A 19,895-nucleotide genomic window follows, 5' to 3' on the forward strand; every position below is an offset into this window, starting at 1 on the left:
TAAAAAAATCCAAAAGAATCCAAACATCCACCTATGTTCTAAATGAGAAATTGTGCACCTAGGCTGGTCTGCAAACCTTCTTAAAAAGAAGGAACTGTGTGTTATCTAAATGACTAACACTTTTGAAGCAAATGTTTTCAAATAGAATACATATCTACATACAAATCTATCTTACCTTAAGGCTTACTATGTTATGATGATAATTTTGGCACTCCTGACTTCTGCAGATAACTCGGGAGATGTGTGTGTCTGCTTTCTTCTGAGGAGGAACCATTCAGTCTTGAAAGACCTCCTTTTAAATCTGTTACAGTTCTCCTTAATGCTTTTTCCTCCTATCTTAGAAATCTTCTTAACAGCTACACAGACCCATTCTTTTTCTTCCTCCTTATTTCTTCTAAAACTTTTTTTTTTACTCTTCAGCAGCTTTTCTTACTTATCAATATATTGGTAAACATTAAATTATTATAAGATCAACAGATGATGCCTTTATAATCAACTTGTTTCAGCTGTTTATATGTGCTATCTGGTTTTGAGGGCTTAAAAAAAAAAAAAAAAAAAAAAGCCAAACCAAAAAAACCCAACAAAAACCGCTCCTATTTCTTTGGCCTAAGGGTAAGTTTCTTTTTCTCCATCATAACAACATATACTGTATATATGCTCAGGTTATCACTCAGCTTTCCCATGAAAGTCTGGGATTGGACTTAAACCAAAATAAAACAGGCTTCATAGAATTTGACCTCACAGCTACAGGGTTTACTTGAAATCTCAATGTTTTCTTTGAAATTGATGCTAAAATAACCATTTTAGCTGTCATTTAAGTTTGATTGTCAAGGGTTCGAGATTCTGTTTAGGAAAAAAAATGCTGAGAACAGGGATGTGGTATCACTTGGTCTTTTCTCGTCTTTGGTTACAAAAGTATCAAATCTGAATGAATGTAATATGACCCAGTGTGATGGTTATAAAAGGTCTAGTTCAGATTTTGCCAGGCATGTGTAGGGTGCCTGGTGAGGTTGAAATAAGAGTGTTTAAAAGATTAAAAGAAAACATATTAACTGTACAGTTTCCCTTAACCCAGTTAGAAAACTGTTTTATTTGCTTGTTTCATCTATTTGCTATAAAGATCTTTTGAAAAGTGCTGTCTATTTCAGAGAGTTCTTTCTGAGGTGTTATTTTGGCTGCATTTCTCCCATAACTGATTTTTACCTCATTGCTGTTTTTTTTTTATATAGGCCACACATTTTGAAAGATCAATTTGAAATCAAATCTCACAGGGATGGACTGAATCTTAACAGAATTGAGGTTAGGAGAGCCATTTTCTCTCAAGGTGCTGTTTCTCAAAAGGATTTTGTTCTAGACACCAAGAACAGTTTTGAAGCTCTTAATTTCCTTGACTAGTTTATTTCTCAGTTGGTATTCTCTAATCATGTCATAGGTACAGGCCAGGCAGTATAGAGAACAGTGTTCAGCTGTAGCTGTTAAAGAGGTGCTGGAGATTGATGGGCTTCCCTGCTGTTTTACCCTATATCAGTTCTGCTTCTGTCTTACTTTCTATCAATTCCAATTTCCAAAAAGATTTATCTTTCTTTGTTGGTAAGCTAAGGTGATGAAGGTGCATGCAGTCAAAAAAGAAAAATAATAAAGTTAATTCTTGTCGTGGGTTGCTCTTTAAAGCAATTGATAATATGCTGTTACATCAAATGACGTTGTAACTTGGCTTCAGTTTTCTGTATGCATGGATAGCTCAAGGAGAAAAGTAGAGGCTACCCAGGCTAAAGGGATTTGAATTTATTCTAACTTGTCCCAATTTTAATCAATGACACTATATAGAAAATATTTAGTTATCTCTGTCAGAAAAGAAATGACACTTGTAAAGTGCAATTCAGATTTCCACCTTTTTCTAAAGAAGAAATGCCAATGTCATCAATATCACAGATGCAGTGTTTGCTCCTTGGAATTATCATCTATTGTGACAGTTTATCAATTTAAAACATTCTTAGATGACCAGCTTACTCATTTTTTTGTGTAATCATTCCATACTTACAGGAAATTATCTTGTTCTTCTGATTGTTTTCCATGTTATATATGTTTGTGGTGCTTGCTGAAGTACCTGGGACTGTATGAGTATTTTTCCTTGGGTTGCTCATGAAAACAAGATGTGTTTCAGTAGGATTTCCTAGTGAACAAAATTTTACATGAATGAATAAATAAATGTTTGACGTAAATGCTTTCATTGATTCCCGAAGGCATAGGCCATACAAATTCCCTTACAGCATGCATTTCTGCATCTTTTGCATAGTCAAAATTATTTCAAAAAGATGAAATTTTAAATATTTTATTCATTGCTGAGTGTTCTACCTTCTTCATATGGTCATTCTCAAGTCAACTCAAGCTGGTACCTTCTTTCTCTGAGAATTAAACACCTTTTATTATTGTCAGCTATGGGAAGGTTAATTCTTTCACCTTGGGGTGGTTAGTCAGCAGGGAGAAAAAAAAAAAAAAAAAGATGTAATGACTGTGCAAGTTAATGGTGTGAGCTTTTTAAATAAATTAGCATTTCAGAGTTCTCCTTACTGGGGCTCATGCCCTCCAGCATGTGCTCCAGCACAACAGCTGCTAGCTGAGCACCCAATGTTGTACACTACCCCTTTTCCAGATTCAACGTTTTGGCACTATTTGAAGCTGCTATTAATCTGATTGACATAGCATTTATTAACTAAGACATTCTTTAAAATATGTGTTGTTCAGGTATGAGGGTCCTGTGACCACTGTCTTTGAAGAAGACAAAACATCGGCAGTGTTTATTCCTGAAAACCCCAGTGTTCTTTTTAGCCCATTTTCCTACAACATAAGTTTAGGTGCTTCGCCTTCTGTATGTAGGTTAATGTTTCAACCTTTTGTTTTTAAAAAAGGGCAAAAAGTAGTCATCTGTGCCAGTTATGGTTGGTTGTTGGTTTTGTGGGCGTTTTGTGTGATTTGGGGGGTTTGTTCTTGCTGGTTTTTTAATGCTAATCAAGGGGTACTGCAGTTATTTACACTTGGGAGGAACTTAGACACTCTCTGATGAGCACTCTAGGAAAGTCTGCAGGGAAATACGATTTCAAAATCAGTCTAGTGTTTGAATTGACTGCTGCAATTAAGGCACAAAGAAACACTTTTAATGGTTTAACTGACTGGAAAAAAAAAAATTTAGTCCTGGAGAGTTAGTCGACTAAGGAACCAAGCCCAAGGTAGCAGTTTATAATATATTTATAATTTTAATATAAGGCATATCAGAGAGAGAACTTTTTTTGTGGTTGTTATAGGGTACTACAAATTCCAGTCGAGTACCTTTGAGGTATGGTTTTGTAGACACTGTCTTTTTCTATTATCAGATATCTCAGAGTCATGACTAGTCTGTTCGATTGCACAACACCTATATTATTACTAGCATTGATTGCTCATGAAAAGTAAGGTTTATAATTAGGAGAGCACAGAGTTACTACCTGGAAGAGTGGATAAGAAGAAAGCAAAATGGAAAAGTCACTTAATCTTAGTATTGCAGTTCTGCAAAATACCATTTATTTTTCTCCTAATATAACTGGGTTTTACGTTGATAGCAAGCTACTGAGTTAATAAATCTGTTGCAGCTGTTGAGACTTCTCTTTTAATAACAGAACTAATGAAGGAGCATTAAGGAAAGGGAAAATACATTTTGCAGAGTATAGTTTTTGCAAAAATATTTTCCTCTCCCCTACCACTGTGGTTTTAATTGATTGTAATTTCTAATGCTTTATACATACAGAGTATAAGGGAGATCGTCTGAAGGGTGAAGTTGTCAAATTCCATGAAATTAAAATAAATTGTCTAAAAATAACTGTTTAGATTTTTTTTTTGTTTACTTCATGGCATATATTTATTGTGCTTATATACTCAGCTTATTGTGGTTTTGCTTTTTTTTTTTTTTTTTACATCAGTAGATTTATATTACGTGGTGAATGCTGTATATGTATCAAAAGCACGTCTACAAATATCTTGTATGTTGTAGATTTGTTCCCATCTTGGTACTATACTGAGTGCAAGAAGACTCGAGCAAGTAATTGTAATTATGATAAAGTCCATATATTTCTTCCAGTGGAGGCGTAAAGTTTGCATGGTCAAGATTACATTCCAGTATTATATATACTAAAAAGGAACCACTGATTTGATTTCTCAGCATTTAATTGTATATTTACTTCATTTGAATTTGATCCAGCTAGCTAAAAGATGAAGATTATTTTATGATATAAAAATATGCTTTGTTTTCTGTTTCAATCCTTCATTGCTCTACTTTTTACTGCTACAAGAAAAGGTCCATTCAGCTGATTGAGAGACCACTTTTACGTTCATGTGTTCATTTCTGAGATAGATTATAGTGTCTGCAATATAAGCATTGTGGATGCTTCTTAAATGCCCTACTTTTTTTAAAGAGATGGACTTCTGACATTAAGTGAGAAACAAAGTCTTCATCTACATAGGTAGATTGTTTACCCAGAAGGCATGACTGATACACACAGAAACTATTATCATGTTTTCTAGTCATTTTTACATGCTTCTGAAGTATACACCTGAGCCTTTTGGCAATGATTTTTGGCTTAATTTTAAGTACTCTTAGGTTACTGCTACTGCCTTTTATTTTCCCTCCCCAACCGCCCCTCAATACAAGTAAATAGTTTTACCATTTATTGATGTTATATGTAGTTTTATGCTAGAATAGTCATAGTCATGTTTATAAGCCAGTCTTGCTTTGTGTTATATTCAATATGGTCTGTAATGTAAAAAAAAGTAAATACAGCTGTTGGAGATAACTCAATGTGTATGTTGAAAGTGTTATAAATGTCATGATTTTTTAAAATTTTTGCTTGAGTCACTGAAATACCAGCCCAATCCAGTTTCAGATCCTAATATGAAACCCTTTGTTTTAACCCAACAAATATGTTTACACATATACAAGCACATTTTACATCTATTGAAGAAACGAGTCATTTCTTTATGTGTATGTATATACGTATGTACACATACTAATGCTTCTTTTTTTAACCAGATGTAAAAATGCACGCACACATGCGCAAGGATGCTTGCAAATTCACTGTTGAATAAAATAGGTCTTTCTGTGAAGAACAAGAAATACTTGTTCAACCTCCAAATATCAACCTCCAAAACTTTCAGATACATTCAAGCTTTCACATTGATAGTAACTAAATCGAATCCTCCCATCCCTTTTTATAATGAGCTGAAAAAGTTATTAAAGTGTAATTTATATCCTGCTTGCCTTTGTTTTAGTAAGACTCACTATAAAGCACTCTTAGCTTAGAGAAAAATCTCTTGCAAATGCTGACATTGTTTCTCACCGGTAATAACTGAATCTTTGTACCCCAGTTTCCTTGATTAGAAGAACCTTGTGGTTCTTTCCAGTCTCTCTTGAATCTTCCAGATTTTTTATTCCTATCTCTAGAAAATAGAATTACTTCCATTTAAAAACTGGAAATAATTTAAAGGAATACATTACTTCTAATAATTGGGAATTTACTTTGTTTGTCATTAGCTGAAGAAAGAAATGATAATGCTTTTAGTTTTTACGGTTTTGTTTTGTGTTTTCTTTAAGTCCCAGCTCAGTTGTGCAATTACAGGAGAATCTGAACTGTCATTTGCAGAAAATGTTGATTTCATCATCTACTATGTAGAAAAAAAAAAACAGAAAAGAGAAAAATCTAAAAAAAACCACGTATGAAGAAATCAACAGTTCTTAGACTCTCTTAATCTGTTTTTAACCTGTACAGTTGACAATTGTGAAATTATATCAAGAAATAGTCTACTGGTGAAGGCAATTCTCCCCACTGAGAGCAAGTATCCCTAGACTCTTTACTAGCCGCTGTTATAGAGGAACAGCAGCCCATTTGAGTTGACAGCTTTCCTTCTTGGGTTTTAGACAGCATTTTTGTTCTTTAATTTCCAGTGCCTAGTGACATTGCAACCAGTGTAGAGATTTATTCCCATGCAAAACAGATTGACTTAGGGTAATTTGAATACTTTATGCATGGATAGATTCATTAGGAAAAGGAGGCAAGGCAGAACTATAAAAAGAACTAATAATCTTGCTAAAGGAGCCGTTAATTCCCTATAGCGTTGGAGACACTTTCATTGAACAGGGAAAAGGAAGGTTGATTTTGCAGAGCCCATGCAGTCGCCACAGGCATCCTCTGTTCTTTGTCCAGAAACAGATCAGAGAGATGACTTTCTTCGTCTTCTCCAGAACCTTATTTAATGCGATTGGACCATTTTGGGCTTTGTTAGCTTAGAACAGAATCACAAAATGGTTGAGGTTGGAAGGGACCTCTGGAGGTCATCTTGTCCACCCCTCCAGCTCAAGCAAGGTCACCTAGAGCCAGTTATCCAGGACCGTGTCTAGGCAGTTTTTGAATATCTCTAAGGATGGAGACTCCACAACCTTCCTGGCCAACCTATTCCAGTGCTCGGTCACCCTCACAATTAAAAAGGGTTTCCTGATGCTCAGAAGTAACCTCCTGTGTTTCAGTCTGTGCCCATTGCCTCTGGTCCTCTAACTGGGCACCCCTGAGAAGAGCCTGGCTCCGGCCTCTTTGCACCCTCCCTTCAGGTATTTATACACATTGGTGAGATCCCACATTGGTCTTTGCTCCAACCTTTCCCCTGGTCTCTGGAACATAAGGATTCAGTCAACAGCTTTTTCAAAGTATGTATTTCTACCCGTCGGACATGTCGGGGTCTCGTGCTTTATGCTTGAACCTTCTGCCTTGGCCCGAGTTTAGCACTCTCCCCCAGCAGTCCCAGTAACACGTGCTTTCGCAGCCTTTTTATATGCTGCGCTGTGGAAACAGAGCTAAATCGACTCATTTGGAAAAAAGCTGAGAAAACCTGCTTGCCTGCAGTTTGTCTGTCAGACTTTTTCCTTCTGGAAGTGACCGTTGTTTTATAATATTCCAGTACTATGTAGGAGTTCCAGCCATATATTGGGACATCCTGAATCTGTAGCAATGTAGATACTATACTGATGCAAAAAAAGAGCAGCAACTTGAATATGATACGAGATAACAGAAAAGGCTAGGTCAAAAATAAGCAGTCACAAAAAAAAAAAAAAAACCCCCACCAAAAAACCAACAACTGCATGGAAGGACCACATTTCAGGAAAAAAAAGATCAAAACCTCCAGAAAACTAAGTGAGGGTTAATTTTTTGCCCCTTTTTGTGTTTGTGCATGTGTCTGTTCATTGCTTTAAAGTTTTATTTTAAAGGCATTTAGGAATGTGGCTGGTACTTCACAATTGTTTTCCTGTTATAGAGACATATTTATTATTCATTACAATAATTACTGTGTAATATTTATACTAAAAGTTGTTCACATTGCACAATCAGGAAATGCTTAGGAAGTGGCTGATTTAACTGTTCTATTTTTAACTCTGTACCAAATTATAGTGAACAGTGTTAGCGCTTTTATACTTGTAGCATCTAGTAGGCTTTTCACCACCACACCGGTCAGTATGTTCTCATTAAACTTGAAATGTATTCTTCCAGAGCTTCTGTGCATAAATTGTTTCTAAAATAAGATTTTTACCCAGAATTTTAGTTATTGTGTGCTGTTTCCAAGGGGACTGTGTTTCAGGATTCTCCTAATGCTTCTATCACCCAGCTTCTCTGATCAAGAAAGTAATTTATTGCTGATTGCAGAACTCTTGAACTCAGTCTGGCAGCTGCAGTGTGAAACTTCTCTGATCCAGTCTCCTAGTTACTTATTTACATATCATTTGAAATGATTTTCAGGGCTGTTTGAAAACCTCTTGACATTGCATTATCCATGTTTCAAATCTTATGGTGATTTGTTTTTTCCTCTCTTTGTATTACAGATAACAAACGAGTAACTTTGGAAAGGTCTCGTTCTCGCCACAATGGAACAATAGCAGCTGTATGATTCTTCTGATGCCAAAGAATTAGTGAATTGTTTTATTTACAGTTAAATGGATATACTTTGAAAAGAGTTTATCGTACAAATTGGCAATGATCATAAAGGAATACTGGTATTGATTAAATGAGAAGGTGTATAAATGTTATGTATTTTAAAAGCTATTGCTAAATAATCCACATACTGTATCTTATTACCCCAACTACCAAGATCTGTAAACAGTGTTAAACAGTAGGATATATATCTTATTTTCTTACGTTCTTTCTTTTCTTCCCTACACCCCCCCCCCCCCCTTTTTTTTTTTTTTTTTTTTTTTTAAAGCTGGCAACTTACATGAAAGGAGTTGGGGATTTCTAGGTTATGTTTTATATGGGTAACAAAATACAAATTTGTTGAAAGAACACAGCTGTGGATTCCATTTGCAGTTCTGATTTGGACATGAAAGGAAAAAATAATAAAATTGTATGTTAATAAATTCAAAGATGAGCTGGTCTACATTATCAGAATCTTTTTGTAACCATAAAAAAGCAACGCATAGCCCCAGTCAGGTTGCTGAAAGTCTTATCTCAATGTAAAGCCTGGTGGATTCGCTATTCTGGCTGCAAGTAGGACATACCACATATCTACACTTTTGGTGATATGATGATGTATAGTTACTTATCACTGCTAAAAAAAATTTAAATATAACAGAGCATAGGATTTTACCACAATTAAATGATATCAAGGGCAGGATATGTTTTTAACTGTATCTAAGGAGGGATTTTTCTAATTATGCACTTATATATTCTTTATAAAGATATTTGGGGGAAAATACGATTGTCCTATTTTAATTACGCTAAAAATACCTTTGTGTAGGTTTTTAGAGACAAGCTACATTATGAAGTTATGCAGAACTGCCTCTGAGTTTTTCCTCTGTTCTCAGGTAAAATATGTAGCGGGATCTCTACCGGTGGATTTTAGTGCTGAGGGTTTAGCAGCTCAGAACAAATTTTCTACCTGGAGCGCTATATAGCAGTGATCAATGATTGCAGCAGTCTGATCTTTCGGGAAGCTCCTCCCATTCTGCTTTGCATACAGGCCCCTTGCACTGCAGTACCTCAGGTGAGCAGTCAGTGTAGTAGCTGACACTCTGTATGTTCTGCCACTCCATGGGAAACTCTCGTTCCCTTTTCTCCCCAGACTCTAGTTGAATGTACAGTCTGTTTGGTGTTCAGGTCAGTCTTCACCATCCTTTTTACTAAAGGTTCACTGCTTCTCTGGATGGGATGGAGGATTTTAAGTGGGAGTTCCAGTGGAACTACTCCTATGTCGCTCAGCTATGATATTTTAAAAAACCAGGATACTATAGAGTAGATGGCACTTGTTCTCAAATTATTATTGCTTTTTCACCGATTGATGAATTATTATGAATACTTTTAATGCCTGGTGTTACGGGGAACTTTTTTCTTAATGTTATGTAAAGAATATTTGGAAGGTAAGGTGTCACATTGTTTTCTGTGCACAAACTGCTAGCTCTAGAGGAGCGCTTGATACTGGGGCAGTGTAACTTTGCACTACTGCTTGAGCCAAGCATCTTTGTACAGCAGATTCTTTTTGCTTCTCTGGTAAGATACTATCTGACTAGTTTGGGATAAATTCTCACAGTTTCAAACTACAGTCATCAATATCCAATTATTGTAAGAAAAGATACAGCTCCTTTTCAATCTAGTATTGAAATAATTTTTTTTAAAAATCGTCTTCAAAGGAAATGGGGGCTTTGCCCATTGCTATATCTCTAAACATAGGAATATGACTGAAGCCTAGTGAAATGTGTGCTGTCAACTAATACTCTTCCTAAACCATTTGGGGAGTTTTGTGGTTTTAGCAACAAACTAAAGAGTTGTATGGTACTTCAGGAAAAAAAAATTGCATGCAACAGGATCCTATCTCCCTGTTTATCAGTAAGAGATACAAAGAATTATATCCTGTTTTTGTGTAAGGTCAACATCAACCTTGTATTGAAGCATAAGTTTTTAAAGTGGAACTATTCAATTTACAGTTCTAAAAATGTGCTTAATGTACGAAGCAAGTTTAAAAGGATTAGGTTCGTAATGTCTATATAAATTTGTACTACAATCAACAGTGTATTAGAATTCAAATTTTAAAATGAGCGTTTTGCTGGAATTTACAAGTATTGGTATAATCTTTATATGTGAAAACTCAAAAGCTCACAACAGAATCTTTATTAGTGCACAAGTTTTTCATTTCCATGGGTTATATTTTTTTTAAAGCTCTGTGAAAGCTGACTACAGATTTTCAAGAACCAAATCTTAGGAAAAAAAAAAAAGAGCAAATCCAAAATAACAATACCATCCAATGCTTCTATTTTACTACTATTTTTTTCGTATTTGGAACATTTATATAATTTAATGGACATATCTGTTAGAACAAAAGTGTCTTTCAAAGGAAAACTAGTTTAGAAGATAATTTATGTAAATATAGGGTGCTCGTATTTATGAAGTCTAAAATATTTTCTGAAATTGATGCTGGTCACTTTGTCTTTTGATAGTTTTTCAGTCTATATTAAATTGCAGATATTTTTAATGTTTTTATTATTGATCTAATTTTCAGAGGTGTCACATGTTTATCTAGAAGTGTAGAAGAGTAGCACCTTTTTCAGAAATGCACTTGCCTTATTTTCTAATTTTAAAAAATGAAATATATCAGTTAAATTATATTTGTATTCAAAGTAATCCCAGAAAGAAAATCGCTGGAGGGTTCATACATAAATTTCTTGCTAATTATGTTTCACTATATGTCCTCTGAGACATTACATTAACAATATACCAGCACATCTGTTTGCATTCACATTTTACCAGTTACAAGTACTGAAGAGAATTTTTTTTTATGATGTTACACTGTTTACATTTCTTAGTTTATTTAAGAGGAAGATAATCTTACCTTTGCAATGAATTGAACTTTTGCAGTTGACATGGGAATGAAATGTTTAAATCATATACAAATATACATATTTGTTGCTTAACTACTGGCTGTACAGATCAGAAATGTAAAGACACTAGACATTTTTTGCTCAAGTTTTATGCAGTTTACTGAGAAAAAAGCGCAACACAATTTGTCATGTATGTTTGTTTGTGATTCAACAAATATCCTTTCCCAGCACATAAGTGATGTTTGGTTTAAGTGTTAATCATATTATGAACTGATGCTAAAGCCAAAACAAAATTAGTGCCTCAGAGGGCATTGACAAACAGCTTCAGGAAGTATTCCCAGAAATACTATTACATAATTTGGTCTGGTTTTAGACAACCATGGTCAATATGAAAAATGTTATCTAAAATTACCTGTTCTTTCTTGAAAATTCAGATAAAAATACAACCACTCCCATAGTTCCCTTCTGTAATATGCAAATAGTTATGAATATCTGTATATTTTTGCATTTTTGTGTGTGGTATATGTACTACCTCAGACAAATGATGTAAAAACCATAATGTTTTCATGGTTTCTGTCCAAACCACAATTCATGAGTGACCTACTTTAAATTCATCCCACGATATACAAATGGTTTGCAAAACTCTGAGAATCTGGCTGAGTTCTAGGTTTGGCTCTGGAAATCCTCCTATAGCTTTCATTAAGAAAACTTTGCAATGTTCGGCTTTTGCATCCCTCAGGCAAATCTTGCTTTGATGGGTGAATTTAGTACTTCCTATATTGAGAACGATATAGCTGGTAAGTATTTAAAGCTGGTAATAGTTATGTGGGAACAAACTTACCTATATATGTAAATTGCTTCTTATCCATTAAACAAAGGCTTGGCTGAATTATACTTTAATGTTTGCCTTCAAATTGCTGAGAGGTCAGGCACAACAAATGCTAAGCGATAAAGCAATGTAAAGCCCACCTCTTATGTGCCATACTGTATTTGCAAGTTATTCATTTTAAAATAAGTATTGTAAGAAACCTCTACATCTCTTCTGCAGTATCTACACACACGCCCACGCATGCACACAAAATGTAAATAAATTAAAAAAGTCAAAGCAGATAAAGCCAAATCCCTCAGCTTCAGGTGTCTCTATTTCAGATCGCATATTGCTTTTGTGCACAAGAAAGGGAGTTGTGTAAGCCTGTGAATTCTGCAGTCCTGCAAGCTGTCACTCAGCACCCACTGATGTCATTAGAAGAATGTTAAAGGAGAAAGATTTGTTCTCGTAGTGCTTCTTTTAGCACTGTTTGAGGTGATACATATGCCACAGAATGTGAACAATAATCCGTTACGGTTTAGTCAGTCTGCTATCATGCACCATTTGGTTTCCCTTTTGGAAGTCATATGACTCCTGATGCCAAAAAAAATTAAAAAAAAAAAAAAAAAAAAAAAGGTGACAGAACTCATGCATTTCTATTTTTTAAACAGCTCTGTGTTTGTATGTAATGTTTAAAATAGGAATTTGATGAAATCACAGCCTGGCCATTGTTAATCCATGTATTCTGAAAACTGTAATAAAGATATACATAACATGATTTTGCTAGGTGCGCCGATGTTTTACTTGTTTATAATGATTATTACCTGTTGAGTACCATCACCTCAAAATTTGTTTTTGTTATATAAAATTATCACGCTGAAATTACTTTCCATTTTAGTTCAGTGATTTTTTTATGGATCTCTTTTTTTTTTTTCTCTGAGGTGTCAAGTATATTTGACTAGAATTTGGGGAAAAAGATGCCTTTTCCAGTGGACGAGGACTTTAAAAACAAAATAATCCAAAAAAGTATATAATTAAAAAACCCTACATTAAATCGTGGTGATACCGTTTTATTTTTACAAGAATAACAATAAAAGGGAATCACTAAACAAATTACATGGGTCCCTATTTATTTTAAGTGGCTGTATTCCAGTATAGTCTTTTTAAGACAGACACATAGTCAGTCAGACCGCTATTGTTGGTGTTTTCCAAATTATTACTTCACTTGGGCACAAAATGGTCTTAACAGAATAGAAATTTGACGGACTTTTACCTTCAAAACTGTATATTGCACCTTAAACTACTTAATGATGCCACCATAACAGACTGAAATGCACAACAGTATAGAGAGATAGCACTGAATTTCTGCAATAAGTACTTAAGGTTCTAAAGGAATGGAATTCTAATGAATATGATCAGCCATGTTGAGTCAACACTCCTTAAGTAACTTTTTATATGTGGAAAAGATGTGCCAAGGGATGGTTGAAGGCACCATTTTCTCTTTAATGCACTGAACTATAGTTAGAATGCACTATTTGATATATGGTGAAGCAGTAGAGGATTATTTTCTTAAGGGATTAACATGAAAAAAAAAAGAAAACTTCTATGTGCCAGCTATAACTATAAATGCTGATTGTCATGATTAAGAAAAATGTAGTAATGGTGTCCTACATATACTATATTCTTGCTGCTTATTTTTAGGTAAATATTCTTGACTTTCTGGTGTGGGAGTCTGGGATTCCCATCATCCTCACAGATATTTTTGCCTTTGGGAGATTGGCGGGCAGAATTTGTCCTGAAACAAGTAGCAGGTACTTTAATACCTTTCCAGGGGTAATTACTTCTGTCGCTTCCTCACATGCTTAAGAAATCCTGTCTGTGAACTTCAGATTCATAGCAAGTTATGGTGCTCTGCCACATAGGTAGACTTCTTTCTTACATTTGGATACTTTCTGTAAATTTGAGCTATACTCCTCCCCTCTATTATTTCTTCCAGTCATCATCTCAAAATTAGCTTTTCTACATTTTTTTTAAGGAAGTCAATAGTACTGGGCTGTAGTAAAATTATAAAAACATTCAATGGATTTGCTCAGAATTATTTGATGAGTACTTAATGGTTGTAAGTAATCCCTTTCAATAGATGTGAAACTAAGATTAAGAAGAAAAATCTAAATAAGGGATTTTTTTCTTTTCTTTTCCTGTAGGCTGAGCAAACGCTAATTTAGTCCACTTAAATTCACAAGATACTGAACGCTGTTTATTTCTGTTAGTGTAGCAACGAGGCCAACCTAAGAAAGCCATCTGAGAGGCAAAGGGTATTATCTCAGGCGCCGTGCTAACAAAATCACGCAGCTTTTTGATTTCGACTGGCTCTCACCCTGCCTGCTCAGGGCACACGCAGAGCAGGCTTGCGTCAGCCTGCGGCACACTGCTGTGGATGGACTCGCAGCGAGGCAGCGGGAGAGCCACGTCTTCGGGCCAGGTTTTTTATGAGGGCGATGTGCCCAACTTTCTTCCATTGAAATAATTGATCTCTGAGTCTTAAGGGGAAAATTATCTGTGTGGCACAGATGACTGAAAAGCCCTGTGAGTGCTTATCTGCTTTTAAAGTGCCTGAGTCCTTAAGGAAAAAAAAAAAATACGACCTGGTCCCAATAAGGCATTGGTCAGATCTGGCGTAAACTAATTCTAATTCTCCGCTGACATTACACCAACCCCACGTACCCAGGCCTCTGACCTGTAGAAGTTTCTCCTGCAGCATTCAGAAATGTACGTTTTTAAACAGTCTTTGAGAGTACAAGGATGACTTCATGAATAATTATCAGACTGGCAATTCAGTGGCGTTCGAGATTCATGTCAGGCTGTTACTGTTTTAGCACTTTGGTGATGCAGATACCCTGAAGTCGCTCAGAAGACTATTCCATTTGTGGAAGAAATTGTTAATGATTATGCTTTCTCAAACATTCTTTATCTGCTGGAGTAGTAAAAAAAGAAAAGGATTACTTTGAAGAGATAAAAACAAATGCTAAACAAAGGTATTTATATTATAAACTATTAATGAAGTTGTAAATTTAAAGAAATAACATTTTAAACGCACAACGGCTTGATTCCACACCTATTCAAGTGAAGTTCTTTTACTTAAGTGGTACGGGATCGGTCAGCTGAAAGAACTGTCATATTTGCAGATTAAAAAAAAAACCAGACTAAATTAAAAAAAGAAAAGAGAGAATTCAATGACTGAATTTGCTGCTGTGAAGAGAAATGAGAATATAAAGGCGAAGAGTAATGACAAACCTATAAAAAGGCCTTTGCAGTACATGTAATCAGTAGTACTAAAACCAAACAGAAAAACAAGAGAGGCAAGTTTGCCTACATACATCTGGCACTGTGCATAATAGATTTTGAAATTGATCTGTTATAGTTTAACGAGGATTGTGGGATTTTGAAAGCTGTGGTAACGTAGAATGGCCAAATGAAAATTGTGCTTCCAGAAATATTTCAAAATTCCGTTAGGCCAAGAAAGATCTAATTTAATCATAGGCAATGTATGTGTAAATGTAATATGTATTTACCTGAAACTAATTGAAATCTCTTCCAATAAACTATAGTTTTAATTCCAGTGAACAATAATTTGAGCAAGATTTAATGAGTTTCAAACAGTACCTAAAATAGAGCAACACAATATTTTATATAGCTAATTTTGTGTCTAGGTGATGGGTCTTGTGAAAGAGCCATAGTATCTTTTTCTTATGAGGAGAGGCACTTGCAAGCATTAATAAAATCATTTTTATTTCAGATAGCATAAACAAGTTAAAACTTGGTTAAAACTTGTAAGAGGGTTCTTACATTTCAACTGAATATATTTCTGTGTGAGTATTTTGTTCTCCATTGCATTTCACTGTCCAGGGCTGTGCTTAAATTCTTGAGTGCTAAGAAATTAAAATTAGGCTTGCAGACTGCCTAACTCCAGAAGTCTTCCAGTACGTTATTTAGGGGGTAAGAGAGGAACTTACACCGTTCCAAGCACTCTGCCCAAGGAACAGCCTTTTTTGTGAAAATTTCTGAAGCATGAGAATAAACTGATAATAATTGAGATTGTGATTTTTTTATAATTTTTTTTTATTTATTTTTTTTTTTTAATTTGGAGACATTTAGCTCGTCAGAGGATACTGTTGCCAGTTAGGAATAAAGCTTAATAGTAGCAGTGTTGCAATGTAAGTCAGTAGTCATGGCATCATTTAGTCTAAATGCATATTTTTCTCCCTGTTTATGAAAAAAATGTAAAATTGAAAAGTGTAAACTGGTGGGGTTAGATAGTTTCTACAGTGGTGATAATACTGTCATTTCTTTTTTGTTATTGTTGTTGTTGATGTTTTCCCCAGAAAGTAGTCAGAGATGATTTGAAATGCTTTTAGCTATGTCCTTTTAGTTTTCATTTTTTTGAGAAAAATTGTCGATGCAAAACATCTCACCATCAAGTGAAAAGCGGAAAAAGCTGGCATTGAATTATTATAGACGTGAAACACTCAGGGAAGAAATACACAACTAGTGAATGAGAAGGATGTGGAAAGAAGATCCACACCAGTACAATAGTGACTCTTCCATTCTTCTGTTATAGTTTTCGCTTTTTAACGCAGTCTTACCCAAGCGAAGACCCAGACCGCAGTCGCTGACGTGTGGCAGGTTGGCTGGAGCCCTGGACCTCCGCGGGAGCGCTTTGAGCAGACGGACCTACGCGCTCTTCAGGCCGCGCCGCGGGGAAGTCCTGTCGGCTGCCTTGGGAGTAGCGCGGGAGGCATGCGTTGCGTTTTGATTGGCAGCTCTCGGAAAGGAATTTTAGAAAGCAAGATGCTGCTGTGGGCCAGTTCCCAGCAGGGCAGGAAGGCAAAGCAGGGGGAAGGGAAAGCTCTCGGGTCTCTTGGATGCTGCCTGAGAAGCGAGGAGCTGGTGCTTCCTCGGAGTCACGGCTTTACGCTGCGGACTCAGGCAGGCGTTATTGCAGCAGTTTGTTCATGTATTTCAGCTTTCTCTGCACTCTAAAGGTTAAGAACAATTGAAAAGAAATTAGAGGGGTGATTTTTAGTTACGTTTGAACCGTGGGGAGGAATTCTGTGTGGTACAAGAGCCCTGTGTACAGGTGCAGCATAAAGCTGGTGGTGATGGTCCTTCGATTCTGTTCTTAGCCCAACTACTAACCCAGAGCAAGTAACTTAGACTCCGACTTTAATTTCATCACCTTTAAAGTAAAGATAGAGTAGCAAAATTTGCACAAGGTTATGCTGTTATCGCTTGATTTTTGAAAGGTTAGCAAATAAATTGTTCCTTGAATTGACTAGGTAAATTGGTCCAAATTCACTTTGTCTTCCCTCTCCTAGGTAAGACATTAGCAGATTTCTGTAGTTAGTCTGCAAACTGATTTACGTTCCCTCAGCACTAACACCTGTAGAATTCCAAAGAGTGAATTGCAGTGGAAGGAAGAAAATACTGAAAATAGTAATGTACTCAGATTAAATACAACAAACACATTTGGTTGTTACAACCTGCCTGTGTTATTTGAAGGAAAAATTTGTATTGATTCTCTTTAGATACGTAAGTTTATCATTGAGGTATTGCCGCTGTAACGATATGCAAGTGTCTCTCGCATATACAATATGTTGCACAATGTTAATGCTTTCTGTATTGATTGACTCAGACCACTATTCCTCATAAGCAGTAGGAAGTCTTAAAGCCTGATGCAGATGCTGGAATGTGATTATGTTATGATGGAATGGAGCTTATTCAGCAATCCTGTGATTATTAAGGTAATGAGGGTAATTTATAGCCTCTTTTGACCTACTGGTACCAGAAGCTAAAACGCAGGTGTTGGGAGAAACAAAACCCTACTTCAAGAGCTAGTAGATGCAAAAGCACATCAATTTTTGTTAGGTAGTGATAAGATACAAAATGTAGCTTGTATAATTTATAGAGAGCCTTAATTAGTTCATATTTGGATCTTTAGGTCTGGTTAATATGCCAAGCCAGACATCCAAGATGCTCTTCAGTCTAGTATTATTAGAGCAGTTACCTAACGTATTATTGTAATGTTTATGTGTACTGTAGTCAATCATCTGGATGCTGCTGTGTAGGTTATGCGTATTAAGCTTGGCTCTGCTGATTTCAGGCTGATACTCTGAAATGGCAGCTTTTCTGTGGACTTCAGAATCATTCCCCACCGATATGTCAAATTATAGGTATCCATATCTATAATTTTAATGCGAGATAAGTTCTCCATCAAAAGCAAAGCTGCTTCATATAAAAAATTTCCCCAAACCATCTGCAAGTGCCCACATATTTAACTTTATATAAGTTTTGATTCTTGAAGCATGATTAAATTGTTAAACAAAATGGATAATAGCAATTGTGCTAGCTTATTGAAATTTGTTGCTTTCTTTAATACCCTTCATATGCTGATAGAATATGTGTTGGTTTATGACAAATTTTTTCATCTCATTAGCTCCTAAAAGTAGCTGGTTCCCTGCATTTAAATACTCATATTCTGAAGCTTAAAGGTAAGCTTGTTTGTGGTATCAGGTGTTTAAAAATTATTTTATAGATTCTTTATCGCAAAACTAGGCACAGAATCTGTTTGGGAGAAAATATTTCCAAGTATCTAGTTACTGTGAATTTAACTAAACATGATGGAAATGCCTTTTGAATCATCTCCATTATGTTTGCACAGTACAGTCACTTAACAGAAATGAATAATCTGCAGTCATTTACAACAACATAACTTAATAATTACTTTATTATAGCATTCCTACCCAACTGGATATTCAAAGTATACGTTGGTAGAAAGGAGCTATCTCCAGTTGAAGTGAGTGGGAGACAAGCATCTAACTTTTCAATAGCGAAGGTTCAACAAACAGAGGAAGTGGAACGGTGATAATCAGCTGTCAGTCTCAGCTTTCAATCATACTGGTAAAAATATCTCAAGGAACTTCGTGATTTACACTGGAAAGCAACATTGGGTATAATGAATAATGCCAGAAAGGATAGGAAAGAAATAATGAGGAAGAACAAAATACATATAAAATAGTGTTATAAAGTGATTTATGAAAACTAATGTTTCAGAAAGTAATGAAAATACGTAAATGCCTCAAAGAGAAAACATGGAAATTGGTAGCACAGAGAGAAAAAAATCTGGTATATTAAGGAAGAAAAGGAGCAAACTCACAGCATATGGTTAGTTTTATCATCTAACACAAGGTGTTGCTCAGCTCTCATCCTTCAGTTTGCAGTATAAAGCGCCAGCATGTTTGTCCATAAGGTTGACACTGTTGCACAGCCTGTGAAAGGTGCCAATGTGGGGCAAGGGCAGAGGGTAGGGGTTAATTCGCTCGGTCAGCCAGAACTGGGTTGCAACTGTCTAAATTGCGTTTTTAAAATAATAACCATTATTTTCTTGCCTGCTGAGATTTGGTGGTCATCTTTAGGCATTACTGCCACAGCACTTCACTAACAAAATTCAGCCCACATCTCTGTAAAGCGGACTATATACCAGCCATGAGTAGTCTCTTAAGAAATCACTTAATAACTGCCATAAACAAGCAGACATAGCTTAGGAAACAGGTTTCTCTAATGCCACTTTACCATATGTAAAGCTGAAGTTAATTTAAAGGGTGTTTTTTTAAATATAAGGTGGAATTAGTTATCTAACTTTTTAAAATGCGGCACCAGCAGAAACTGCTTTACCACTGAAATACTTCTGTATTGTAAGGCTTATGTACATGCTGAAGTGAGGTGACTTAGCGCTTTTTTAAACTGGAGTTTTTCTGGAATATGATAATTATAAACTGGAGTAGACACGAGTTACAAAAGGGGACAAGAACATAGCTATGCTAAATAATTCAGCAAAAACTATTTCAGGTGCTTTTGGGGGCTTTTTTGCATCTGTCCTTGTATTTTCTTCCTAAATCATTTCATTTCTGTAATCTTACTTTTACAGCAGCAACCGTTTAAAGAACCACTAAATCATATGCGGTATAATCCCTTTTACACAAAGGAACAATTGAAAAAGGATAAACTTCATTTTTATGGGTTTCAGTGAACTGTATCAGGGAAGTGTTGTCTTTTCCCATTCATTTAGTTACTGTGTTTGCCTTGAGCTCACACTGTGTTTTGCCCTGTAAAATCTTGAGTGTTCTTGATTCCTGCATTTGGCAAAGAACT

The 19,895-nt window shown here is 35.6% G+C and overlaps 1 protein-coding gene across 4 annotated transcripts in view; it reads left to right on the plus strand.

The window, feature by feature from the left end:
• The window catches only part of DIAPH2 (diaphanous related formin 2), a 266,541-nt gene extending 254,076 nt beyond the window's left edge, over nucleotides 1-12,465 (plus strand). For all 4 annotated transcript variants that reach the window (XM_029996681.2, XM_029996680.2, XM_029996682.2 and 1 more), the window contains one exon: nucleotides 7,895-12,465. In XM_029996681.2, the coding sequence (XP_029852541.1) occupies nucleotides 7,895-7,959 (65 nt within the window). In that variant the 3' untranslated portion in view covers nucleotides 7,960-12,465. The remainder of the gene's footprint in view (nucleotides 1-7,894) is intronic.
• Nucleotides 12,466-19,895: the final 7,430 nt, after the last annotated feature.

This window comes from Aquila chrysaetos, chromosome 21 (genome assembly GCF_900496995.4).
Source record: "Aquila chrysaetos chrysaetos chromosome 21, bAquChr1.4, whole genome shotgun sequence".
NCBI lineage: Eukaryota > Metazoa > Chordata > Aves > Accipitriformes > Accipitridae > Aquila > Aquila chrysaetos.